The 26815-nt window shown below is 51.6% G+C and overlaps 1 protein-coding gene across 3 annotated transcripts; it reads left to right on the top strand.

Annotated features, from left to right (window-relative positions):
* The first annotated feature begins 723 nt into the window (after positions 1 to 723).
* PGPEP1 (pyroglutamyl-peptidase I) lies at positions 724 to 26508 on the top strand. 3 transcript variants are annotated; one of them, XM_064381626.1, is made up of 6 exons: positions 724 to 840; positions 3059 to 3111; positions 13188 to 13304; positions 14693 to 14925; positions 15312 to 15376; positions 22590 to 22798. In XM_064381626.1, exons 1-6 carry the CDS (start codon positions 807 to 809, stop codon positions 22706 to 22708), a joined length of 621 nt encoding a protein of 206 aa, XP_064237696.1. In that variant the 5' UTR covers positions 724 to 806; the 3' UTR covers positions 22709 to 22798. The 3 variants fall into 3 exon arrangements, with proteins under 3 accessions (XP_064237696.1, XP_064237695.1, XP_064237697.1); XM_064381625.1 differs by lacking the exon at positions 15312 to 15376 and having other exon boundaries at positions 22590 to 26508; XM_064381627.1 differs by lacking the exons at positions 14693 to 14925; positions 15312 to 15376 and having other exon boundaries at positions 22590 to 26508.
* Positions 26509 to 26815: the final 307 nt, after the last annotated feature.

Raw genomic sequence — 26815 nt, 5'->3', positions numbered from 1 at the left:
GAAGGCCCCAAGGAGAAAGTGACAGTCCAGCTGTTGGAGGAGGTGTCAGCCAGGGAGAGGAGGAGGGCCCTCCTAGGGAGGCGACACTGGGACACTGGAGCTGAGGCCTGAAGGCGGCCAGCTTGGCAGGTACCTGCGGGGCGTGTTCTGGCAGAGGGAACAGCAGGTGCAATGGCCCTTCCCTATTAGCCTCCTAGGATTCTGGGCCTGCAGAGAATCTTCTGGCACCACACAAATATGGTTGCTGTGTTTTTTCTTTTTTATTCCGTCCTCCCCTACCCCCACCAACTCCCTGGCCTGAATGCAGCTTCTGTGACCCCTCGAGGCGAGTGGTCTCTGGGAAGTGGCAATCTGTGCCTCAGTTTCCTTATCTGGAAAATGGGCCTTGCTCGCGGGGACTCCCCTCTCTAATTCTGGGCAGTATACATGCATAGGGCAGGCCCTCAATAAACTCTTGCAGAATAAAGGACCGGCTTGTTCCCAGCGCCTGGCTCAGTGCGTGTAAGCTGCTACACCCTACGGCATAAGCTGTTCCCATTTTGCAGACAGGGAAACAGAGTCTGGGGATGACGGAGGCTCAGTGTCGGGGGCGGGGCTAGGCGTTGGGGGCGGGGCTCAGTGTCGGGGGCGGGGCGCAAAGCGCGCACGCTGCGTCTCGGGCCCCGGGGGCGCGCACGCCGAGCGGCTGCTGGGGGCGTGGTCGGGGGCGTGACGGGGCGTGGCCTCACGGGGCCGGGAGGCTACAGGGGCCGCAGCTGTCGCGCCAGTCGGAAAAGGAGCCGGTCGAGGCGCAGCCCGATCCCGCCATGGAGCAGCAGAGGAAGGCGGTGGTGGTGACAGGTACGCAGGCTGACAGGGGCTGTAGCGGCAGCAGCCGGAGGCAGGGGCGGGGGCGGCTCCGGGAGCGCGGGGCCGGGCGGGGCAGGTGCTGGAAGTCCTCCCGGATTTGGAAGGTGTCATCGCCCGCGGGAGCCCCGCGCAGCCCAGGCTTCCTGGAAAGTGGAGAAGGAGCCTCGGGGGTCCCAGAGTCGGGAGTCAGGGCAGTCAGGCGCGGGGGTTGGGGGGCCGGACAAGTGCCCGGCACGGCGCAGGCCCTCCTGGCGTCCTTCCCTCCCAGGTGGGGACGGTGACCCTCTTGGTACCTGCCTGTTCTGCTGCCTGGCCCGCGGGCTGGACCGGACCCCTCCTCCCTGCCCTTTCCGAGGTCCGGTCTGTTCCCCCCTCCTCCCCGCCCCCCTCCGTCAAACCCCGGCCCCAGGGGACAAAGGCCGACTTGCGGGCAGGAAGTGTCCCGGTGACAAATGAACCTCCCAGTCACTGCTGGCTGCGCCCCGCGCTCTTGGGAGCTGCTCCCCCAAGGCAGGGGCAGGTGAGGGTCCGGGGACCTCAGGCACCTGGGCTCTCCCAGCTGTCCCAGGGACTGTCTTCAGCGGAAAGCTTTTGTGTTTTGTGCCGGGGCTGTTTGTTGGTGAGTCAGGGCCCCCGCTGTCACCGACTCCCCCTCACCCCAAAACCAACTGTTCCTCCTCCCTGAGACTCTGCCTCGGGGCCACGTGGGGCGCCAACTTCCACTGGGGCCTCAGAGTCGAGGAGTGGGGTGTCAGGGTGGGAAATCCAGCGAAGGTGCATACAGGTGTTTTGTGGCTGTTGAAGGGAGGTTGGGGCTGATGCTGGGGTCTCGGGGAAGAAGGAAGAAACCAGGCACCCGCTTAACAGGTGTGTATAACTGGGGGGAGGGTCACTGCCCCACTCCCTCCAGCCTTCCTTCATCTGGTTATTTATTCCAGCACTTTTTGCGTGAGCTGATTACACCTTCACTGTCTCCATTGTGGAGAAAGGGAAACTAAGGCTCACAGAGGTCATGCACCTTGCACGGAGCTGCACTGGGACTCAGACTTCGGCTGTACAGAAGGATAGGGTCAGGAAGTCCCCTCCTTAGCCACAGCCCCTACCTGCTATCCCAGGCTACAGTATCTCTGCATAGCCTTCATATCCCATGGGATCCCTGGCCCAGATGGACGGTAGTTTTTAGGCAGTATGACTCAGTGATTGGAGGCTGAAGCTCCGGACTCTCCTGAGTCTGGATTTTTTTTTTTTTTTGAGACCGAGATTCAATCTTGTCACCCAGGTTGGAGTGCAATGGCCCAATCTTGGCTCACTGCAATCTCTGCCTCCCAGGTTCAAGCAATTCTCCTGCCTCAGCCTCCCAAGTAGGTGGGATTACAGGTGCCTGCCACCACACCCGGCTAATTTTTGTATTTTTAATGGAGACAGGGGTTTCAGCACATTGGCCAGGCTGGTCTCGAACTCCTAACTTCAAGTGATCCTCCTGCCTTGGCCTCTCAAAGTGTTGGGATTACAGGCGTGAGCCACTGTGCCCGGCCCCAGGTCTGGATTTGAATATCAGCTCTTTCACCTTCTTGCTGTGTGACCTTGGGCAGCTAGCTCCATGTCTCTGTGCCTCAGTCCCTGCTCCTGGAAACTGGGCCCAGGAAACAGCCTTGCCTGAAAGGGGATGCTGCCAGGCTGAGTCAGATTACTTAGCACACAGCCTTGAGTGACTGTCGTGTTTTGGAAAGGGGGCCTGGAATTTGAGCTTGCAGAGAGGAGGGTGACAAGGTGCTACCTAGATAGGCTGGCCTGGGAAGAACCCGCACACGTCCCTGGAGGGCTTATTCCTCATCCGGTGCCAATTCAGGACATTTTGGACAGTGACACAATAATTGTAGGTTGGGTCGAGGGGAAGAGAGAAAGTAGTGACAGGATTGGGACAGCCTTTTCGGAGGCAGAAGAGACTGCTGGCCCCTGGCTGGGCATGAGGGGCAGGCAGAGGTGACAGTGGAAGGGACTCATGGACTTCAGAGCAGACAGGTGCAAGATGGCAGCTCTGACAGGCCTCCAGGTGCTCCCAGAACTCATGACCAGGCCCCCGATGTTGTCCCTGGCAGCTGTGCCCCGAAGCTCCTTTCTTGCTTCTCCAGGTGGCAGTAGGGCCAGGCCAGGGGCAGACTGGAAAGGACCACTCTTGGGTAATATATTGCTTTTCCTGTTTTTTCAGGATTTGGGCCTTTTGGGGAACACACCGTGAATGCCAGTTGGATTGCAGTTCAGGTAACTTAGATCCCGAGTGGGGAGTCAGGCTTGGAGCTGCGCACCCACCCCCCAAAAAGTTATGGCACCCAAAAGAGTCTCTTCTTCTTTTTTTTTTTTTTTTTTTTTTGTGAGAAAGTCTCTTCTTAACAAGAAAATTTTTTTTGAGACGGAGTCTCACTCTGTCACCCAGGCTGGAGTGCAGTGGCGCAATCTCAGCTCACCACAACCTCCACCTCCTGGGTTCAAGTGATTCTCCCACCTCAGTCTCCAGAGTGCCTGGGATTACAGGTGTCCACCACCACGCCCAGCTAATTTTTGTCATTTTAATAGAGACAGGGTTTCACCATGTTGGCCAGGCTGGTCTCAAACTCCTGACCTCAAGTAATCTGCGTGCCTCAGCCTCCCAAAGCACTGGAATTACAGGTGTGAGCCACCACGCGTAGCCAGCTTTTACAAAACAACGTCAGATCCACGTATCCTCCCGGTAGTAACCACCGGAGCGTACGTGTGTGGAGCACTTGTTTGCAGCCCAGCGCTCTGAATTCTCCCAACAATCCTTGAGTAATAGGTGCAGTTACTCTTGCGCCCACTTAACAGAAGAGGAAACTGAGGCCCAGAGGAGAAGAAGGGAGTTCTCTGAGGTCACACAGCCAAGAAGTGGGAGTGGCATTGCTTCAGAAGTGCCTCAGGCCCCGGCCAGAGGCTGCAGATGTGGGACTGCAGGGCCAGGTGTGGATAGGAACGTAGCTGGTTTCCAGGACACAGCTGTTTATGTGGTGCTGGATCCTACTTTGCCTACGAATTATCCAACTCTAGGATTTTTTTTTTTTTCGAGACAGAGTCTCACTCTGTCACCAGGCTGCAGTGCAGTGGCACAATCTCAGCTCACTGCAACCTCCGCCTCCTGGGTTAAAGCAATTCTCCTGCCTCAGCCTCCCGAGTAGCTGGGATTGCAGGTGCCCGCCACCATGCCCGGCTAATTTTTGTATTTCTAGTAGAGACGGGGGTTTCACCCTGTTGGCCAGGCTGGTCTTGAACCCCTGACCTCGTGATCCACCTGCTCGGCCTCCCAAAGTGCTGGGATTATAGGCGTGAGCTACCTCACCCGGCCAGTATCACTCTCCTTTTTAACAAAAATCTTTTCCTTCGACTTAGAGTCAAACCGTGACTTAGGCTGGTTTCTGAACAGTCAACGTGAGAATTTTGTGCTATGTTTTAGCAGGTGATTTATGGTTTAGGAAGGACCAGGCAGGGATATGTGGGGTGGGGTGGCAGGGGGATGTGTCTTGACCTTGTAGGAGGGGGTACAGTGAGCCTCGATGTCACCTCCTGGCAGCCGGGGAAGAAAAGATGGCATATTAGGGGCCGAGGGGGCTGTCATTCCTGGTGCCCTGAACAAGACACCAGTCTGCAAAGCCTTTCTAGTTTCTTTTCCAGTTGGAGTATTTTGTAGGGACAGGCTGGGAAGCAATGCGAAGAAGGAGAGAGGGAAATGTCTTCTTTTTTTTTTTGAGACGGAGTTTCGCTCTTGTTACCCAGGCTGGAGTGCAATGGCACGATCTCGGCTCACCGCAACCTCCACCTCCTGGGTTCAGGCAATTCTCCTGCCTCAGCCTCCTGAGTAGCTGGGATTACAGGCACACGCCACCATGCCCAGCTAATTTTTTGTATTTATAGTAGAGACGGGGTTTCACCATGTTGACCAGGATGGTCTCGATCTCTTGACCTCGTGATCCACCCGCCTTGGCCTCCCAAGGGAAATGTCTTCTTATAGAAATCAGAACGGCACAAACCAGAGCCAAACTGTTCATGCTAGTGCATTTGCTGCCTGATTGAAAGTAACCTCTGTTCCCACTCCAGAGTCCTAGATATGGAGAAAAATCTAAGTTGAAACCTCAGCGTGGCAGTCCCCAGCTGTACCCCCCATTTTTTAATCACCCCTTCACTCCCCAACTTCAGACCTCACAGTTTTGGCTGTTTTCTTTTTTCTTTTTTTTTTTCCTTTTCTGCCCACTTTGTGAACGGGACAGAGGGACGGGGTCCCGGGACCCTGTAGATGGGAGCGTGTCCGAGGCCCTGCCTGCTCACCCGCTCCCCGGAGAGCCAGACAAAAAGAAACAGCGTGTTTCTGAGGACTTGTGTGTCAGGCTTTGTGCGAATTTCAGACAGGAGCCTTCACGGGGCTGAGTGGACACAAAGCGGGTGTCTGAATTCCTGGGCCCCAGACACTATGATCTGCATCTAAATAGAAGAAAAATCAATTAAACACTCTTTGGAAACCCCTCTGAGCTTCGGGCTTTCTCGGATGGTGAAGGATGGCAGGTTTTTATCCTGTGGTCCAAGAGGAAATAGCCCTTCTCCTAGGTTCTCTTCTTCCCAGACCTGCAACTTCCCACTTTTTGTTTTTTTCTTCGGTTTTTTTTTTGAGATGGAGTTTCATTCTTGTTGCCCAGCCTGGAGTGCGGTGGTGTGGTCTTGGCTCACTGCAACCTCCGCCTCTTGGGTTCAAGCGATTCTTCTAACTCAGTCTCCCTGGCAGCTGGGATTACAGGCGCACACCACCACGCCCGGCTAATTTTTGTATTTTTTAGTAGAGACAGGGATTTGCCATGTTGGCCAGGCCGGTCTCGAACTCCTGACCTCAGGCTATCCGCCTGCCTCGGCCTTCCAAAGTGCTGGGATTACAGGCGTGAGCCACCGCTCCTGGCCCCACTTTTCGCTTTCTTCTTGAAGTTTAGGACGCAAGATTCCCCACTATTCCCCTGCTAAAAAGATGCCAACTTTCTCAGATCCAATTGTTTCATTTAAACAAAACAAAGTTTAACATACATACACCCAGGGCACTCATCAGTGAAATTTTAGGCCTGGCGCGATGGCTCACACCTGTAATCCCAGCACTTTGGGAGGCTGAGGTGGGAGGATCACTTGAGGCCAGGAGTTCGAGACCAGCCTGACCAACATGGCGAGACCCCATCTCTACAAAAAAAAATACAAAAATTAGCCTGGTGTGGTATCGCACGCCTGTAGTTCCAGCTACTTGGGAGGCTGAGGTGGGAGGATCAACTAAGCCTGGGGAGGACGAGGCTGCAGTGAGCCCTCATAGTGTCACTGTACTGCAGCCTGGGGGACAGAGCTAGACTCTGTCTCAAAAAAAAAAAAAAAAATTTGGCCGGATGTGGTGGCTCACACCTGTAATCCCAGCACTTTGGGAGGCCGAGGCAGGGGGACTGCTTGAGGTCAGGAGTTCAAGACCAGCCTAGCCAATATGACAAAACCCTGTCTCTACTAAAAATACAAAAATTAGCCAGAAATCGCTTGAACCCAGGAGGTGGAGGTTGTGGTGAGCCAACATCGTGCCACTGCACTCCAGCCTGGGTGACAAAGCAAGATTCTGTCTCAAAAAAAAAAAAAAGGAATTTTACATACGTGCACCCCCAAGGCCAGGTCAAGATCTCGAACATTCCCTGGTTCTTCCTCGAGTTCACAGAAGCCCCACACAGCCTCTTCCCGAGCACTCCCAAGCCCTCCAGATGTGAACCTCTGCAGACTTTTTCACGCCACTGGGTGAGTTTTGCCTGTTCTGGAAGTTGGCGGGAACAAGTGGCTTCTGGGTCCCCAGCGCTGGGAGAGCCGCCCAGGAGTTGCCCCTTCCTTCTGCCTTGTCCTGGATTTCCCTGTTAAAAAGGTGTCACTGGGGCTGGGCGCGGTGGCTCACGCCTATAATCCCAGCACTTTGGGAGGCTGAGGCAGGTGGATCACAAGGTCAAGAGATCGAGACCATCCTGGTCAACATGGTGAAACCCCGTCTCTACTAAAAATACAAAAAAATTAGCTGGGTATGGTGGCGCGTGCCTGTAATCCCAGCTACTCAGGAGGCTGAGGCAGGAGAATTGCCTGAACCCAGGAGGCGGAGGTTGCGGTGAGCCGAGATCGCGCCATTGCACTCCAGCCTGGGTAACAAGAGCGAAACTCCGTCTCAAAAGAAAGAAGGAAAAAAAAAAAAGGTGTCACTGTTGAATGGATTGAATCCACTTCTCAAAAAAATGTGCCCCGGGTGTTCTTGGTGTAACGCAGGCCACCATGGCCAGGTGTCACGCCACCCAAAGATGGGTGTTTTGTTCTGCACTGTGGGTGGCAATGGCTTCCTGCTGTGACCGATTTTTCAGAAGCTCCTCCTCCTCCAGGGACCCCCTAAGTACTTCTCTGTCTCTCTCTCCTCTCTGGGTCTCCCTCTGCCCCTTTCCCCTCCTCTCTCTCCCTATCTCTGTTCATCTCTGTGTCTCTCTTCATCTCTCCATCTCTCCCTGTCTCTCTCCTCTGCCCCTTTCCCCTCCTCTCTCTCCCTATCTCTGTTCATCTCTGTGTCTCTCTTCATCTCTCCATCTCTCCCTGTCTCTCCCCTCTGTCACTTTCCCCTCCTCTCTCTGCGCGTGTCTGTTTCTCTCTCTCTTGTCTCCTTGTCTCTTTCTGCCTCTCTCCTTGGGTTTCTCTGTTCCTTCCCGCCTCGTCCCTTCTTTCTCTCCATCTGTTTCTCTCTCTCTCTCTTTTGAGACAGGGTCTCACTGTTGTCCAGGCTGGAGTTCGGCGGTGTGATCTGAGCTCACCTCAGCCTTGGCCTCCCGGGCCCAGGTGGTCCTCCCGCCTCAGCCTCCCAGTTAGCTGGGACTACAGGCATACACCACCAGGCCCAGCTAATTTTTTTTGTAGAGATGGGGTCTGGCCACGTTGCCCGGGCTGGTCTCCAACTCCTGGGCTCAAGCCATCCTCCCGCCTCAGCCTCCCAAAGCGCTGGGATTACAGGCGTGAGCCTCCGTGCCCAGGCTTCTGGGTTTCTCTCTGTCTCCCTGTCTCTCTGGGTCTCACTACCTCTTCCCCTTTCTCTTTCTATCTTTGTCTTTCTCTGTGTGTCTCTTGCTCTCTGCCTCCTTGTCTCTTTCTCTGTGATTCTGTCTCTTTCTTCTTCTCTTTCTCTCCATTCTGTTTCTGGCTCCATATCTCTCTCTCTCTCTCTCTCTCCTTTATTTTTATTTTTTTGAGATGAGATGGGGTCTCTCTCTGTCGCCCAGGCTGGAGTACAGTGGTGCAATCTCGGTTCACTGCAACCTCCGCCTCCCGGGTTCAAGCGATTCTCCTGCCTCAGCCTCCTGAGTAGCTGGGATTACAGGTGTGCATCACCACACCCAGCTAATTTTTGTATTTTTAGTAGAGATGGGGTTTTGCCATCAGGCTGGTCTCGAACTCCCGACCTCAGGTGATCCACCCGCCTCGGCCTCCTAAAGTGTTGGGATTACAGGCGTGAGCCACCACGCCCGGCCTGTCTCTGCCTCTCCAGATCCTCTCTCTTCGTGCCCTGGGTGAAGTCATGCCGCAACATAGACGGGACTGTTTCCCACCTGCAGTGTTCAGGAGGTTGGAGGAGAGTTGGGGGTACAGAGGGGAACCTTTGTTTTTTTTTTTCTGGGATGTTGGCTGCCCGCAGCACCCCAAGCAGGAGGAACCATGTGTCTCGTGTGTCCCATCCCCCCTGCCTCTCAGGGTGGACTGGGGCACTGGCTGTTTCTCTCTCTTCTGAGGAGGTGCAGGTGGGTGTTAAGCCGGGGAGCCCCGGGGCTCGGGGCCATCTGGGGCGTCTCCTCCCGAGCTGGGTGAGGAGGACCCGGGTCACCAAGCTTGGTGACATCATGGGACAATTGCTGCCACAGTGAGTCTAGACAGACCTGCTAAGGATATTACCGGGGAACAAAGAGGGTCTTTGTCGTGGGGTCAGGGGAATCGGTCAGACGCGGCTGCGCGGCGGGGTCCTGTCAGGTAGACGGGGTGTAGACAATGGGGCGTCTGCCCGAGCCCCGTTCTTTCACGGTGTATGCTCGGGTGGTGTGCAAGGCCGGCTGTGCTCCCGGCAAAGTGATGTGGGACTTGGGGTGCCCTGCCCCCCTTCTCCCAGAGGAGAACCGTCCAGCCCTGTTGGAACAGAACGTATTCAGAGGCTAAGACTTCAGCCAGATTATCAGCCGTGCACTTCCATCTAGGGCCAGATACCCTGTACGGCAGGCGGCTTCCCGCCGTTACCCTGCTGAAAATCGAGGGATAATTTACATCAAGCAATGTAGACAGAACTTAAGTTTCTTCATCACTTCGGTGAAAAACTGTTTTTGTTTTGAGATGGGGTCTTGCTCTGTTGCCCAGGCTGGAGAGGAGTGGAGCCATCATAGCTCACTGCAGCGTCGACCTCCTGGACTCCAGTGATCCTCCTGCCTCAGCCTCCCAAGTAGCTGGGACTACAGGCATGTGCCACCATGTCTGGGTAATTTTTTTTTCTCGAGACGGAGTCCTGCTCTGTTGCCCAGGCTGGAGTGCAGTGTCGTGATCCTGGCTCACTGCAACCTCCGCCTCCTGGGTTCAAGCGATTCTCCTGCCTCAGACTCCCGAGTAACTGGCATTACAGGTGTCCACCACCACACCCAGCTAATTTTTGTATTTTTAGTAGAGATGGGGTTTCACTATGTTGGTCAGGCTGATCTTGAACTCCTGACCTTGTGATCTGCCTGCCTCGGTCTTCCAAAGTGCTGGGATTACAGGTGTGAGCCACCATGCCCGGCCTCCATGTTGATTTTTAAAATAACACATCCCAGGAGACTCAAGACATTACCTTGTGCCTCCTAGGGAAAAGACAGAAAAGAGGCAATCTGTTGATATGGGACTATGGGTTGTTTTATTTTTTGATTTTGTAAAACATTGACATGGTTCAAAAGTCAAAATCATGTGATGAGATTTTTGCAGAGAAGTCTCCCTCCCCTCCCCATCCCGGCTCCCATTCCTTCCTCGCCCAAAGGTCGCGCAGTCTTGCCACGGGTCATTCCTGGAAATCCCTCCAGCTTGGTCCAGGCAGAGATTACGCATTCTTTTAAATATTTTAATTCTCTTTTTAATTTTGATGAAATCCAGTTTATCAGTTTCTTTCTTTTATTGTCTGTACTTTTCGTGTCATTTGGTGTGTATGGGCTTTTTGTTTTTTTCTCAAGGTGGGGTCTCACTATGTTGCCCAGGTTGGCCTCGAACTCCTGGCCTCAAGTGGTCTGCCCCAGTAGCTGGGATGACAGGCACGAGCCACTGCACCTGGCTGCTGATTTGCTTGTTTGTTTGTTTGTTTTGAGACAGAGCGAGACTCTGGCTGGAGTGCAGTGGTGTGATCTCAGCTCACTGCAGCCTCCACCTTTCGAGTTCAAGCGATTCTCCTGCCTCAGCCTCCCAAGTAGCTGGGACTACAGGCATGTGCCACCACGCCTGGCTAATTTTTTGTGTGTTTTTAGTAGAGACAGGTTTTTACCATGTTGGCCAGACTGGTCTCGAACTCCTGACCTCGTGATACACCTGCCTCGGCCTCCCAGGGTGCTGAGATTACAGGTGTGAGCCACCGCACCCGGGGCCGTAAATGTTTTTTATTTTATTTATTTATTTTTTTTGAGACGGAGTTTCGCTCTTGTTACCCAGGCTGGAGTGCAATGGCACGATCTCGGCTCACCACAACCTCCGCCTCCTGGGTTCAGGCAATTCTCCTGCCTCAGCCTCCTGAGTAGCTGGGATTACAGGCACGCGCCACCACGCCCAGCTAATTTTTTGTATTTTTAGTAGAGACCCGGTTTCACCATGTTGACCAGGATGGTCTCAATCTCTTGACCTTGTGATCCACCCGCCTCGGCCTCCCAAAGTGCTGGGATTATAGGCGTGAGCCACCGCGCCCGGCAAATGTTTTTTAAAACTTTACTTTTGCTCTCTCCGCTGCGTGCCTCCAAGATGACAAAGAAAAGAAGGAACAAAGGTCGTGCCAAAAAGGGCCGCGGCCACATTCAGCCTACTCGCTGAATGAACTGTGCCAGATGCGAGCCCAAGGACAAGACCATTAAGAAATTCGTTGTTTGGCTGGGCACAGTGGCACATGCCTGTAATCCCAGTGCTTTGGGAGGCTGAGATGGGAGGATCACAAGGTCAGGAGTTTGAGACCAGCCTGACCAATATGGTGAAACTCCATCTCTACTAAAAATATAAAAATTAGCCTGGCATGGTGGCACGCACCAGTAATCCCAACTACTCAGGAGGCTGAGGCAGAAGAATTGCTTAAACCCGGGAGGTAGAGATTGCAGTGAACCGAGATTGCACTACTGCACTCCAGCCTAGGCGTCTCAAAAAAAAAAGAACAAAAAACTTAAAACAAAAAAGGCAAAACAAAGAAATTCATCGTTTGAAACATCTTGGAGGCTGCAGCGGTCAAGGACATTTCTGAGGGCCGGGCGCGGTGACTCACACCTGTAATCCCAGCACTTTGGGAGGCCGAGGCGGGTGGATCACGAGGTCAAGAGATCGAGACCATCCTGGTCAACAAGGTGAAACCCGTCTCTAATAAAAAATACAAAAACTAGCTGGGCATGGTGGCACGTGCCTGTAATCCCAGCTACTCAGGAGGCTGAGGCGGGAGAATTGCCTGAACCCAGGAGGCGGAGGTTGCGGTGAGCCGAGATCGCACCATTGCACTCCAGCCTGGGTAACAAGAGCGAAAGTCCGTCTCAAAAAAAAGGACATTTCTGAAGCAAGCGTCTTCGGTGCCTGTGTGCTTCCCAAGCTGTATGTGAAGCTACTGTGTGAGTTGTGCAATTCACAGCAAAGTAGTCAGGAATCGATCTCGTGAAGCCGGCAAGCACCGAACACCCCCACCCCGATTTAGACCTGCGGGTGCAGCCGCACGACCCCCACCAAAACCCATGTAAGGAGCTGAGTCCTTAAAAGACTGAAGACAACTATTTTCTGGAGAAAAATAAAACGGAAATTGTACTTAAAAAAAAAAAAAAAACCTTTACTTTTGGCCAGGCATGGTGGCTCACACCTGTGATCCCAGCACTTTGGGAGGCTGAGGTGGGCAGATCACGAGATCAGGAGATTGAGACCAGCCTGGCCAACATGGTGAAACCTCGTCTCTACTGAAAATACAAAAATTAGCCGGGCATGGTGGTGTGAGACAAGGCCTGGCCCTGTTGCCCAGGCTGCAGCGCAGGGGCACAATCTCGGCTCACTGCATGTAGCCTCCGCCTCCCTGGCTGAAGCCTGGGACACTGTGCCTGCCCAAATTATGATTTCGAAGTATATAATTATACATCATGAAGGACACTGTGTTGTGCAACCATCACTTCTGATTCCAGAACATTCTATCACCCGAAAAGGAGAGCCTGTCCCCATCAGCAGTCACTCCCCACTCCCCTCCCCCAGCCCCTGGCAGCCACTCATCTGCTTCCTGTCTCTACGGATTTGGCTGTTCTGGGCATTTCAGATCAATGGGATTACACACCGCGTGGCCTTTCGTGTCTGGCTTCTCTCACTCAGCATCATGTTTTCAGGGTTCATCCACATCGTAGCAGGGATCAGTGCTTTGTTCCCTTTCATGGCTGAATCATAGTCCGTCAGATGGATGGACCATATTTCATTTATCCATCTGTCAATGGGCATCTGGGCTGTTTCTGCCTTTTGGCTCTTGTGAATACTGGAGAGGCTTCTTTTTTTTTTTTTTGAGACGGAGTTTCACTCTTGTTGCCCAGGCTGGAGTGCAATGGCATGATAGCTCACCGCAAGCTTTGCACCTGTCTAATTTTTGTATTTTTAGTAGAGACAAGATTTCGCCATGTTGGCCAGGCTGGTGGTCTCAGACTCCTGACCTCAGGTGATCCGCCTGCCTCCGCCTCCCAAAGTGCTGGGATTACAGGCGTGAGCCACTGCACCTGGCCTGAGACTCTGTTATTCCCATTTTACAGATGAGGAAACTGAGGCTCAGAGAGCTTAAGTGGCTTGCCCAAGGTCACTCAGGCAGGATTGAGTCCAAGGAGCCTGGGATTTAACCCCAGGGGCCATAGAGTCATGTGACCTTGATGCAGAGAGACTTCGAGGCAAGTGGGTGGGGAAGGAAATGAGGGGCTTTGGGCTAAATCAACACACACCCCTTCCCATTCTACAGAATGAGTCAGCAGAGCGGCCTGTTTCACCCCCAGGGGGCACATTGTCCCCAGAGCTGTCATCCCGTGCCACGACATCCCCACTCTCCTCTCTTCCAGGAGCTGGAAAAGCTAGGCCTGGGTGACAGTGTGGACCTGCATGTGTACGAGATTCCGGTTGAGTACAAGACGGTCCAGAGACTCATCCCCGCCCTGTGGGAGAAGCACAGTCCGCAGGTGAGTGGTGCTGAGCGGCAGCACTTCCTCATCAGGACTTACAGGTTGGCACCATTCATGTGGAGGACTTCCGTGGCTTTGTCCCTGATTGGATCACGTGACCAGTGCCACAGCCTTGTCTTCGAAAGGGCTATTCAGGTCAGGAGTGGTGGCTCACGCCCGTACTCCCAGCACTTTGGGAAGTGGGCAGATCACCTGAGCTCAGGAGTTCTCGACTGCCCTGAGCAACAAGATGAAATCCCGTCTCTACTAAAAATACAAAAAATTAGCCAGATATGATGGTGGGTGCCTGTAGTCCCAGCTACTCAGGAGGGTGAGGCAGGAGAATCGCTTGAACCCAGGAGGTGGAGGTTGCAGTGAGCCGAGATCATGCCACTGCACTCCAGCTCGGGCTACAGAGCGAGACTCTGTCTCAGAAAAACAAAAACAAAAACAAAAAAAACCCCAAAGGGCTATCCAGGCCAAGTGTGGTAGCTCACACCTATAATCCCAGCACTTTGGGAGGCTGAGGTAGAAGGATTGCTTAAGTCCAGGAGTTTGAGACCTGCCTGGGCAGTGCAGTGAGATCCCATCTCTACAAAAAAATTTAAAAATTAGGCATGATGGTACATGCTTAGAGTCCCAGCTACTTGGAAGGCTGAGGCAGGAGGATTGCTTGAGCCCAGGAGTTTAAGACTACAGTAAGCCAAGATTTTTGTGCCACTGCACTCCAGCCTGGGCAACAGAGCAAGATCCCATCTTTTAAAAAAACAAACAAGGCGGGTACGGTGGCTTATGCCTGTAATCCCAGCACTTTGGGATCCCAAGGCGGGTGGATCACCAGAGGTCAGGAGTTTGAGACCAGCCTGGCCAACATGGCAAAACCCCATATCTACTAAAAATACAAAATTAGCCGGGTGTAGTGGCATGCACCTGTAATCCCAATTACTCAGGAGGCTGAGGCAGGAGAATCGCTTGAACCCAGGAGGCAGAGATGCAATGAGCCGTGATTGCGCCATTGCAGTCCAGCCTGGGTGACAGAGCAAGACTCCATTTCAAACAAACAAGTAAACAAACAAAACACTGCCTTGGCATTTAACAGCTGCATAGTAGCTTATTATTTATTGAACTAACTCCCCCTGGATGGCTAGTGAGCTTGTTTCCAGTATTTGATTTCAATAACAGGAAGAGCTGCCATGAACACCCTTGCATGTTTTAAATTCTTGCCTGTCTTACGTGACGTGCCTTTTTGCAAGAGTGACTGCAGGGTCTATTCCAGCAGCAAGAGGTCAGAAACAACACAACCCCAGGCAGAGCTCAGTGAGGATGCTGCCTTTTCCTTGGCCTTAGGAGGACCCCTTCCAAGTCCCACAGGCAGACCGTGTTAAGTCCTGCCTGTCTGTGTGCAGCTGGTGGTGCACGTGGGGGTGTCAGGCATGGCGACCACAGTCACACTGGAGAAATGCGGACACAACAAGGGCTACAAGGGGCTGGACAACTGCCGCTTTTGCCCCGGCTCCCAGTGCTGCGTGGAGGACGGGCCTGAAAGCATTGACTCCATCATCGACATGGACGCTGTGTGCAAGCGAGTCACCACGTTGGGCCTGGATGTGTCGGTGACCATCTCACAGGATGCCGGCAGGTAGGGCCCTGTGGGGTGGGGGTGAGTGGGGATCTCCCTCCTCCACCCACTGACCCAGGTGTAGAATGAGCTAAGTGTGTTGATCTTGGCCTCTCTGGTCCAAGTACTTAGTATATACGAGGCACAGAGCCAAGTATTTGTACGTAGCGCATGCCATTGGTTCTGCTCCTGGGACTCATGGATCTGCCCACTTCTCCCCACCATCACGGACCCCACTGAGGCCCCCAGCATCTCCCACCTGGACACTGCCCCAGCCGCCACCGCAGTCTTCCTCCCTGCTGCCTCCACCCCAATCCAAGCAGTCAGTTTCTGTGTTAATTTCCTGGAGCTGCTGTAACAACTACCCACAAACTGGCTTCACATAACAAAAATGTATTGTCTAACAGCCTTGGAAGTCAGAGGTCCGAGGTCAAGGTTGTGGCAGGGCTGGCTCCTTCTGGAGGTGCTGAGGGTGAGTCTTTCCCACCTCTCTCCTGCAGCTGCTGGCTGCTGGCATCCTTGGTGGTTTTTTTTTTTTGAGATGGAGTTTCTCTCTTGTTGCCCAGGCTGGAGTGCAATGGCACGATCTCAGCTCACTGCAACCTCCACCTTCTGGGTTCAAGCGATTCTCCTGCCTCAGCCTCCCAAGTATCTGGGATTGCAGGCATGCACCACCACACCCGGCTAATTTTGTATTTTTAGTAGAGATGGGGTTTCTCCATGTTGGCCAGGCTGGTCTGGAACTCCCGATCTCAGGTGATCTGCCCATCTTAGCCTCCCAAAGTGCTGGGATTACAGGCATGAACCACTGCGTCTGGCCTTTTTTCTTTTTCTTTCTTTTGAGATGGAATTTTGCTCTTGTTGCCTGGGCTGGAGTGTAATGGTGTGATCTTGGCTCACTGCAACCTCCACCTCCCAGGTTCAAACAATTCTCCTGTTCCAGGCTACCAAGTAGCTGGGGTTACAGGCATGCATCACCACACTCAGATAATTTTTTGTATTTTTAGTAGAGACGAGGTTTCACCATGTGTGTCAGGCTGGTCTCAAACTCCTGACCTCAGGTGATCCACCCACCTCAGCCTCCCAGAGTGCTGGGATTACAGGCATGAGCCACCACACCTGGCCCAAATAAGGTCACATTCTGAGGTCTCAGGTGAACATGAATTTTGAGGGCAGATGATTCAACCTGGTACAAAAGATCTTCTATAAATTTAAATCAGGGCCAGGCACAATGGCTCATGCCTATAATCCCAGCATTTTGGGAGGCCAGGGCAGGAGGATTACTTGAACCCAGGAGTTCAAGACCAGCCTGGGCAACATAACGAGACCCAATCTCAACAACAAATTAAAAAATGGCAGGCTGGGGCGGGAGGTTGCTTGAACCAGGAGTTTGAGGGTGCAGTGAGCCGTGATGGTGACACCGCATTCCAGCCTGGGCAACAGAGTGAGACCCTGTTGACTTTAAATAAATAAATGCACGTGTTCCTTTCTTAGACCTTCACTGTGGCTCTCACTGCAAGTGGAGTAAGATCCCAACCCTGGCCTTTGGCCTTCCTCTCCACCCCGCTCTGCCTCTACACACAAAGCAGCCTCCTGCTGCTCCTCAAACCACCGAGCTCAGGGCCTTTGCATGCCCTATGGCCTCCGCCCAAAATGCCTTCCTCTGAGAACTCCTCTTTCCAGGCTTTTTTTTCTTTCTCTGTCACCCAGGCTGGAGTGCAGTGGCCCGATCTTGGCTTACTGAAACCTCTGCTTCCACGTTCAAGGGATTCTCCTGCCTCAGCCTCACAAGTAGCTGGGATTACAGGGGTGCGCCACCATGCCCGGCTAATTCTTGTGTTTTTAGTAGAGATGGGGTGGTCTTGAACTCCCGACCTCAAGTGATCCACCCGCCTCGGCCCCCCAAAGTGCTGGGATTACAGGCGTGAGCCACCATGCCCGGCCCTCTTTTCCAGTCTCGACTCCAACATCAGTCACCTCCTTGTGACTTTTAGGCCTCGCCAACTCCCCAGACGAAGTTATGCGCCCCCAGCACCGGCTTCCTCACGTCTCCCTAATCTGTGCGCTTGTCCAGCTGAAAGGCGGCTACTGATCAATGCAGTTGATTGGCTGACAGAAGGAGTGCCTGGTTTTATGGATAGGATTTTTGTTTTTGGAGAGAGGATCTCGCTCTGTTGCCTAGGCTGGAGTGCAGTGACATAATCATGGCTCACTGTAGCCTCGACCTCCTGGGCTTAAGGGATCCCCCCACCTCAGCCTCCCAAGTAGCTGGAACTACAGGTGCACACCACCACATCCAGCTATTTTTGTATTTTTTTTTTTTTTTGAAATGGAGTCTCGTTCTGTCACCCAGGCTGGATTGCAGTGCTGTGATCTCGGCTCACCGCAACCTCTGCCTCCTGGGTTCAAGCGATTCTCCTGCCTCAGCCTCCCGAGTAGCTGGGACTACAGATGCCTGCCAACCACACCCAGCTAATTTTTTGTATTTTTAGTAGAGATGGGATTTCACTGTGTTAGCGAGGATGGTCTCGATCTCCTGACCTTGTGATCTGCCCACCTTGGCCTCCCAACGTGCAGGATTACAGACGTGAGCCACCGCACCCAGCCCAATTTTTATATTTTTTTGTAGAGACAGAATCTCGCTACATTACCCAGGCAGGTCTTGAATTCCTGGGCTCAAGCGATCCTCCTGCCTTGGCCTCCCAAAGTGCTGGGATTATAGGCAAAAGCCACCACCTACCACTGAGTTCTTTTTAAAACTAACTTTTTTTCTCTCTGTTGCCCAGGCTGGAGCGAGGCTGGAGTGCAGTGGCGCAATCTTGGCTTGCTGCAACCTCTGCCTCCTGGGTTCAAGCAATTCTCCTGCCTCAGCATCCCAAGTAACTGGGATTACAGGCACACACCACCATGCCCAGCTAATTTTTGTATTTTTAGTAGAGATAGGGTTTCATCATGTTGGCCAGGCTGGTCTGAAATTCCTGACCTCAGGTGGTCTGCCTGCCTCAGTGTCCCAAAATGCGGGGATTACAGGCATGAGCCACCATGCCTGGCCTAATTTTTTTTTTAATTGCATTTTAGGTTTTGGGGTACATGTGAAGAACATGCAAGATTGTTGCATAGTTACACACGTGGCAGTGTGATTTGCTGCCTTCCTCCCCTTCACCTATATCTGGCATTTCTCCCCATGCTATCTCTCTCCAACTCCCCACCCCTTGCTGTCCCTCCCCTATTTCCCCCCAACAGACCCCAGTGTGTAGTGCTCCCCTCCCTGTGTCCATGTGTTCTCATTGTTCAACACCCGCCTATGAGTGAGAACATGCGGTGTTTGATTTTCTGTTCTTGTGTCAGTTTGCTGAGAATGATGGTTTCCAGGTTCATCCATGTCCCTACAAAGGACACAAACTCATCGTTTTTGATGGCTGCATAATATTCCATGGTGTATATGTGCCACATTTTCCCTGTCCAGTCTATCATCGATGGGCATTTGGGTTGGTTCCAAGTCTTTGCTATTGTAAACTGTGCTGCAGTGAACATTCGTGTGCGTGTGTCCTTATAGTAGAACGATTTATAATCCTTTGGATATATACCAAGTAATGGGATTGCTGGGTCAAATGGAATTTCTATTTCTAGGTCCTTGAGGAATCGCCACACTGTCTTCCACAATGGTTGAACTAGTTTACACTCCCACCAACAGTGTAAAAGTGTTCCTGTTTCTCCACATCCTCTCCAGCATCTGTTGTCTCCAGATTTTTTAATGATCGCCATTCTAACTGGCGTGAGATGGTATCTCAATGTAGTTTTGATTTGCATTTCTCTAATGACCAGTGATGATGAGCATTTTTTCATATGTTTGTTGGCCTCATGTATGTCTTCTTTTGTAAAGTATCTGTTCATATCCTTTGCCCACTTTTGAATCGGCTCGTTTGTTTTTTTCTTGTAAATCTGTTTTAGTTCTTTGTAAATTCTGGATATCAGCCCTTTGTCAGATGGGTAAACTCCAAAAATTTTTTCCCATTCTGTTGGTTGCCGATTCACTCTAATAACTGTTTCTTTTGCCATGCAGAAGCTGTGGAGTTTGATTAGGTCCCATTTGTCTATTTGTCTATTTTGGCTTTGGTTGCCAATGCTTTTGGTGTTTTGGTCATGAAGTCCTTGCCTGTGCCTATGTCCTGAATGGTTTTGCCTAGATTTTCTTCTAGGGTTTTTATGGTGTTAGGTCTTATGTTTAAGTCTTTAATCCATCTGGAGTTAATTTTAGTGTAAGGTGTCAGGAAGAGGTCCAGTTTCTGCTTTCTGCACATGGCTAGCCAGTTTTCCCAACACCACTTATTAAACAGGGAATCCTTTCTCCATTGCTTGTTTTTGTCAGGTTTGTTATAAAGATCAGATGGTTGTAGATGTGTGGTGTTGCCTCCGAGGCCTCTGTTCTGTTCCATTGGTTGATATCTCTGTTTTGATACCAGTACCATGCTGTTTTGATTACTGTAGCCTTGTAGTATAATTTGAAGTCCAGTAGTGTGATGCTTCCAGCTTTGTTCTTTTTGCTTAGAATTGACTTGGCTATGCGGGCTGTCTTTTGGTTTCATATGAATTTTAAGGTTTTTTTTCCAGTTCTGTGAAGAAGGTCATTGGTAGCTTGATGGGGATAGTGTTGAATCTGTAAATTACTTTGGGCAGTATGGCCATTTTCATGATATTGATTCTTCCTAACCATGAACATGGAATGTTTCTCCAACTGTCTGTGTCCTCTCTTATTTCGTTGAGCAGTGGTCTGTAGTTCTCCTTGAAGAGGTCCTTTACATTCCTTGTTAGTTGTATTCCTAGGTCTTTTATTCTCTTTGTAGCAATTGTGAATGGCAGTTCGTTCTTGATTTGGCTCTCTTTAAGTCTGTTATTGGTGTATAGGAATGCCTGTGGTTTTTGCACATTGATTTTATATCCTGAGACTTTGCTGAAGTTGCTAATCAGTTTCAGGAGATTTTGGGCTGAGTTTTTTTTTAAACTGCATCTAACTTTGTCACCCAGGCTGGAGTGCAGTGGCTCGATCTCGACTCACTGCAACCTCTACCTCCTGGGTTCAAGTGATTTTCCTGCCTCAGCCTCCCAAGTAGCTGGGATTATAGGTATCCATCACCATGTCCAGCTAATTTTTGTATTTTTGGGAGAGACAGGGTTTCACCATGTTGGCCAGGCTGGTGTCAAACTCTTCAGCTCAAGTGATACGCCCACCTTGGCCTCCCAAGTTGCTAGAATTACAGACGTGAGCCTCCACACCTGGCCCAACTTTTTTTGTAGTTATTTATTTATTTATTTATTTTATTTATTTTTCTTTTTAAAGATGGGGTTTCACCATGCTGGCCAGGCTGGTCTTGAACTCCTGACCTCAGGTGATCCACCCACCTTGGCCTCCCAAAATGCTAGGATTACAGGCGTGAGCTTTTTGTATTTTTGATAGAGACAAGGTGTTGCCATATTGCCCAGGCTGGTCTCAAACTCCTGGACTCAAGGGATACTCCCACCTCAACCTCCTAAAGTGCTGGGACTACAGGTGTGAGCCACTGCACCCAGCTCCCATCAGTCTCTTTATAAAATTAAGTTTTAGGCTGGGTGCAGTGGCTCACACCTGTAATCCCAGCACTTTGGGAGGCTGAGATGGGCGGATCACCTAAGGTCGGAAGTTCAAGACTAGCCTGACCAACACAGAGAAACCCCGTCTCTACTAAAAATACAAGAAATTAGCCAGGTGTGGTGGTGTGTGCCTGTAATCCCAGCTACTCAGGAGGCTGAGGCAGGAGAATCCCTTGAACCTGGGAAGTGGAGGTTTCAGTGAGCTGAGATGGCACCATCGCACTCCAGCCTGGACAACGAGAGCGAAACTCCATCTCAAAACAAAAAATTAATTTTTAATCACAGGTAATTCTAGAACATATCCTCATGTGTCTAACCGAGAAAATTTTTCACTCCCTCTCTTTTCCCATAGTGGTCCCTCTGAGAAGTCAGACACGAAACCGTGAAGCTTTTCCCACTGACACGTTTCTGTACATACATACATCACTCGGTGTGCTGGATTACGGTTTTGTCTTATTTTGCTTTGCTTTTACATGGATGGAGTCACACGGTGAAAGTCACACTTCACTGAGAATTCTCTTCCTCAGTTTTCACTTGTGAGCGTTTAACATGCATCTGGCCAGTCCATTTTTTTTCTGGCTGTACCGCATTTCTTGTAAATGGCTTCATAGGATTCCAAGGTGTGGATAAACCAGTTTGCTAAGCCACGCCCCATCAGTGGGCTTTAGGTTGCTTTCTGTTTTCCTGCTTTTATACATAATACGGTGGGGAGCAGCCCCGTTGTACTTTCTTGTACCCTTGTGCAGAGGGTTCCTGAGGGTAGATCTGAAAACTGGAAATAGGCCAGGTGCAGCAGCTCACACCTGTAATCCCAGCACTTTATGAGGCCGAGCTGGGCGGATCACTCGAAGTCAAGAGTTCCAGACCAGCCTGGCCAACATGGTGAAACCCCGTCTCTACTAAAAATACAAAAATTAGCCTGACATGGTGGTGGGCACCTGTAATCCCAGCTACTCAGGAGGCTGAGGCAGGAGAATCGTGAGCTGAGATTGCACCACTGCACTCCAGCCTGGGTGAGAGTGTGACTCCATCTCTAAATAAACAAATAGACAAACAAACAAACAAACTGGAAATAGGCCGGGTGCCGTGGCTCCCTCCTGTAATCCCAGCACTTTGGGAGGCCGAAGTGGGCAGATTACTTGGGGTGAGGAGTTCGAGTCCAGCCTGGTCAACATGGTAAAAACCCATCTCTACTAATAATAGAAAAATTAGCCAGGCATGGTCATGGGTGCCTGTAATCCCAGCTACGTGGGAGGCTGAGGCGGGAGAATCGCTTGAACCTGGGAGGCAGAGGTTGCAGTGAGCTGAGATTGCACCACTGCACTCCAGCCTGAGCAACAGAGTGAGAGTCTGTATCAAAAAAAAAAAAAGAAAAGAAAAAAGAAAGGCAAAAAACCTGGGTATGGTGGTGCACGCCTGTATCCTAGCTACTCAGGCGGCTGAGGTGGGAGGATCACTGGAGGCCAGGAGTTTGAGGCTACAGGGAGCTGTGATTGTGCCACTGCACTCCAGACTGGGTGATAGAGTGAGACCCTGTCCCAATAAACAAACAAACAAAAAATGGAAATACCAGCTTGTAAAGTCTGGGTGATTATGATTTTCCTAGCCTGTCAAATTGCCTTCCACATGGGGGCAACCAGCGTGCATTCCCACCAGCAACAGCTCACTCTGCCCATTTCCCCACATGTGCCACAGCACTGGGAGTTAACAAGTTTTTTGGGTTTTTCTGTTTTTTAAAGAGACAGCCTCTCACTTTCTCACCCAGGCTGAGTGCAGTGGTGCAATCATGGCTCACTGCAGCCTTGATCTCCTGGGCTCGAGCAATCCTCCCGCCTCAGCCTCCTGAGCAGCTGGAACCACAGGCACGCACCACCACCCCTGGTGATTTTTTTCATCTTCGCCAACCTGGGAAGGGAGGAGAGCGTTATTCCATCTTGTGGGTTGCTGGTGAGGCTGGGGTCTTTCCTGGGTTTGGATGGGGCTGTCACCTTGGTCTGCGGATTGCCCCTCTGACCCCATTTTCGTCTCTTTCTCACCCGCCACACCCTGCGGCTTAGATATCTCTGCGACTTTACCTACTACACCTCTCTGTACCAGAGCCACGGTCGATCAGCCTTCGTCCATGTGCCCCCGCTGGGGAAGCCTTACAGCGCCGACCAGCTGGGCAGGGCGCTGAGAGCCATCATCGAGGAGATGCTGGACCTTCTGGAGCAGTCAGAGGGCAGCATCAGCTACTGCCACAGACACTGAGGGACACTTAGGTCTCCTGAGACCTCCTCCTGCTGAGGACCCTTGGGGGGACGTCCACCCTCTGGGGCGTGGCCAGGAAGAGACAAACTCCTCAGCTTGGGGATCCGATCTGGAAGAGATTCTAATGTGCCCAACTCCTCTTCCTCCTTCTCTACAAAAGCTCCGGTTGATTTGAGGGAAGCGGCTGAAGATTTTTTTTCCTCCATTTTCCTCCCTGCGTCTGGAGACACAGCTGCCTCGGCCGGGGAGCCCAGCCTATAGGGTCCAGATGCCCAGAGCGGATCTCTGCTGGATCCACGTGCTATGATCCCATGGCCGGGCCACGAGTTCTCAACTGCTTTCCTGTCCATTGATGAAGGAATTTCAGAATTCACTTTATACACTTGACTGGCTTTTCCGAAATTTAAAAGCCTCTTGAAGAGTCCTTGACCTTGAACTGTGCTCAGCAGCCTGGCCCTTTCTGGGGCCACCCTGGGAAATAGTATTATTATTATTCTCTCTTTTTTTTTTTTTTTTTTTTTTTTTTTAATAATAGTGCTAGTTTGGGCACAGAGTAACTTATATTCCCTTTGGTTAAAATGCAGGCTTTTTAGCCAAGTGTCTTTCCCCTGCCCCCAGGGTGAGGCCACTTTTGCCTCCTGCCCTGAAAATTGGGCTTAAGATGCCATGTTGTCCGGGCACAGTGGCTCACGCCTGTAATCCCAGCACTTTGGGAGGCCGAGGTGGGCAGATCACTTGAGGTCAGGAGTTCAAGACCCGCCTGGCTAACACAGTGAAACCCCATCTCCACTAAAAATACAAAAAGTAGCCGGGCATAGTGGCTCGTGCCCGTAGTCCCAGCTATGCAGGAGGCTGAGGCTTGAGAATCGCTTGAACCTGGGAGGCAGAGGTGCAGTGAGCCGAGATCACACCACTGCACTCCAGCCTGGGCCACAGAGCGAGACTCCATCGCAGAAAAACAACTGGACTTAAGATGACATATGTTTGTTTTAGGGACAAAAATGAGGGCCCCTTGGTTAAGGCATAGGGTCCGTAGCCAGGCAACGGGTGGGACTGCAGCCCCAGATGTGGCCACGAGAGGGCGTGGTCCTTTCCACACCGAGCTGTGAGCTGTTGCCATGGAGACTGGGCCACCTGCAGGAAGGCGGATTTTGTCTGCTTTTGACTTGTCTTTTTAATACGTAAAACTCCACAGCAGCAGAAAACCCACCATCTGGCCTGGAGCTTCAAGATCTTGGTGCCACGACGAGTTTGTTATTCTCCTTAGCGGTGATGTGGGGGTACACAAAACGGAGGCGTGGGAGCTGGAGTTTGCAGAGTTTGGCATGTCCCAGCATGTCTGAGCAAGAGGAATTCCGGGCGGCTGAGGTTTTTATGTAGCTTGGTTTTGGACACTCGCCCAGGAGTCAGGAGTCAGTTTTTCTCTCACTTCCTGGTAACCTTGAACTTACCAGGCAGGGAGGACGGTCACGTTCCCCAGGTGCTCAAAGTTCAGCCAGATGTTGACACCCATCAGAGAGAGAGGATGACCCCCACGGTGAAACCAATTGAGTGAAATGCACGTTCTGGAAAGCACTTTCTATTTTGGCGGGGGAAATGTGGCTGTTCTGTTTTCCTGAGTGTGGCACAGTGGAATCTGATCTTGCTTTCCTACCATCTAGGTTGTTTTTTTGTGTGTGATAGGGTCTTACGCTGTTGACCAGGCTGGAGTACAGTAGTGTGATCACGGCTCACTGCAGCCTCAACCTCCCGGGCTCAAGTGATCCTCCCATCTCAGCCTCCTGAGTAGCCGAGACCACAGGCATGCACCACCACACCTGGCTAATTTTTAAGTTTTTTATACAGACAGTTTCGCCATGTTGCCCAGGCTGGTCTCGAACTCCTGGACTCAAAGCGATCCTCCCTTCCCGGCCTCCCAAAGTGCTGGGATTACAGGCATGAGCCACTGTGCCCAGACCAGTTCTTTTTTAAAACAGCTGAGAGTTCTGTTTTGTTTTCTTCAGCGTTCACCTTCCTTGTCTAGTTTGGATGCTGGCTGTGGTTCCTGCCTCTGCTGCTCTTCTATAGCGTTTGGGAACTGGGTTGATGGATTTCTGTGAAACACGTTTTCCAAGTGTTGGGCTTTCTCTGGAGGAGGAGGTGGATGCTGGCAGGTGCCTTGCCGTGGGCACCTGGCATCGGGTGTGGACGGTGGCCAGCAGGTGGAAATGAGTAGGGACTCTTGTTCCCTCCACGCCAGCCTTCTTTTCGCTGGAAATGCCACTTCCACGTCCCTGGTAGCTCTCTGTCCTGAGAAATCTGGAGTGTGGCAGACATCACTGCCTCTGTCCCCCCAGCATCTGTGAAGGGAAGTTCAGGACCAGCCTGGGCAATGCAGCAAGAGACCCCACATCTACCAAAACATAGCCAGACGTGGTGGTGCATGCCTGTGGTCCCAGATACCCGGGAGGCTGAGGCAGGAGGATCATGTGGCCTCTTTTGGATGTGGGAACAACTCGAGACTCAGGGATCCCCCAGAGGTCTCGTGGAGAATAACTTCAGGCTTCCTCTTGCTCTGTTCCTCAAAGGTCTGGTCTGCGGGCCTCTGAAGAGCAAACAAGTCTAGCCAAGACGGGGGCAAAATGAGGAGGGGCTGTGCCAGGCCTGAACTGAGCTAAGCACCTGCCCCGGCTCCACACTTATCTTCCCTTTGTCTTCATTTCACCTCTGTTTAAAGCACTGTGTGACGTAGCTCCTTACAGATGTAACTTACTGTCTACTCATTGTCGAGTGTGTGTGTGTCATCTTCACGTTCTTGCAGCGGTTTACCATTTCCTCACCAAGTCAAGCCAGTATCTCATCCTTCCCCATCATGCACAGCATTTGGCTCATTTTAATTTTCTCATTGTTAATTTTTTGTTTTGTTTTGTTTTATAAAGACGGGGTTTCACCATGTTGGTCAGGCTGGTCTTGAACTCCTGACCTCAGGTGATCTGCCCACCTTGGCCTCCAAAGTGCTTGCATTACAGGCGTGAGCCACCATGCCCAGCCTATTTTTTTTTTTTTTTTTGAGACAGAATCTCGCACCGTCACCCAGGCTGGAGTACAGTTTTGCTATCTCTGCTCACTGCAACCTCTGCCTCACAGGTTCACACAATTCTGCCTCAGCCTCCTGACTAGGTGGGATTACAGGTGCCACCACCACACCTGGCTAATTTTTTGTATTTTTAGTAGAGACGGGGTTTTACTATGTTGGCCAGTCTGGTCTCAAGCTCCTGGCCTGGTGATCTGCCCACCTCAGCCTCCCAAAGTGCTGGGATTGCAGGAACGTGCCACCACACCTGGCTGAGTTTTTTTATAATTTTTTTTTTTTAGTGGAACTCATCTATGCACTCTATGATGTGTTTTTCCACCTTTGTGGGATCTCATCTTAAAATATCCTCACGTGGGCTAGATGTGGTTCCTCACACCTGTAATCCTAGCACTTTGGGAGATTGAGGCAGGAGGATCCCTTGAGCCCAGGAGTTCAAGACCAGCCTGGGCAATACAGTGAGAGACCCCATATCTACCAAAACATACAAAAAATTAGCCAGATGTGGCGGTGCATGCCTGTGGTCCCAGATACTAAGGAGGCTGAGGCAGGAGGATCACCTGTGCCTGGAAGGTTGAAGCTTCAGTGGTGAGCCATGATCACACCAGTGTACTCCAGACTGGGCAACAGAGCAAGACCCTGTCTTAAAAAAAAAAGGTCGGGCGCGGTGGCTCATGCCTGTAATCCCAGCACTTTGGGAGGCCGAGACCAGTGGATCACGAGATCAAGAGATGGAGACCATCCTGGCCAACATAGTGAAACCCATCTCTACTAAAAATACAAAAGTTAGCTGGGTGTGGTGGCACGCACCTGTAATCCCAGCTACTTGGGAGTCTGAGGCAGGAGAATTGATTGAACCCTGGAGGTGGAGGCTGCCGTGAGCCAAGATCGCACCACTGCACTCCAGCCTGGTGACAAGAGCAAGACTCCGTATCCCCCCAAAAAAAAAAAATCCTCGTGCAA

Source organism: Aotus nancymaae, unplaced genomic scaffold, assembly GCF_030222135.1.
Source record: "Aotus nancymaae isolate 86718 unplaced genomic scaffold, 86718_ANA_hifiasm-v0.15.2.pri h1tg000028l, whole genome shotgun sequence".
NCBI classification, from domain to species: domain Eukaryota; kingdom Metazoa; phylum Chordata; class Mammalia; order Primates; family Aotidae; genus Aotus; species Aotus nancymaae.
The sequence above is the reverse complement of the archived record's forward strand: the minus strand, read 5'-3'. Positions and strand labels throughout refer to the sequence as shown.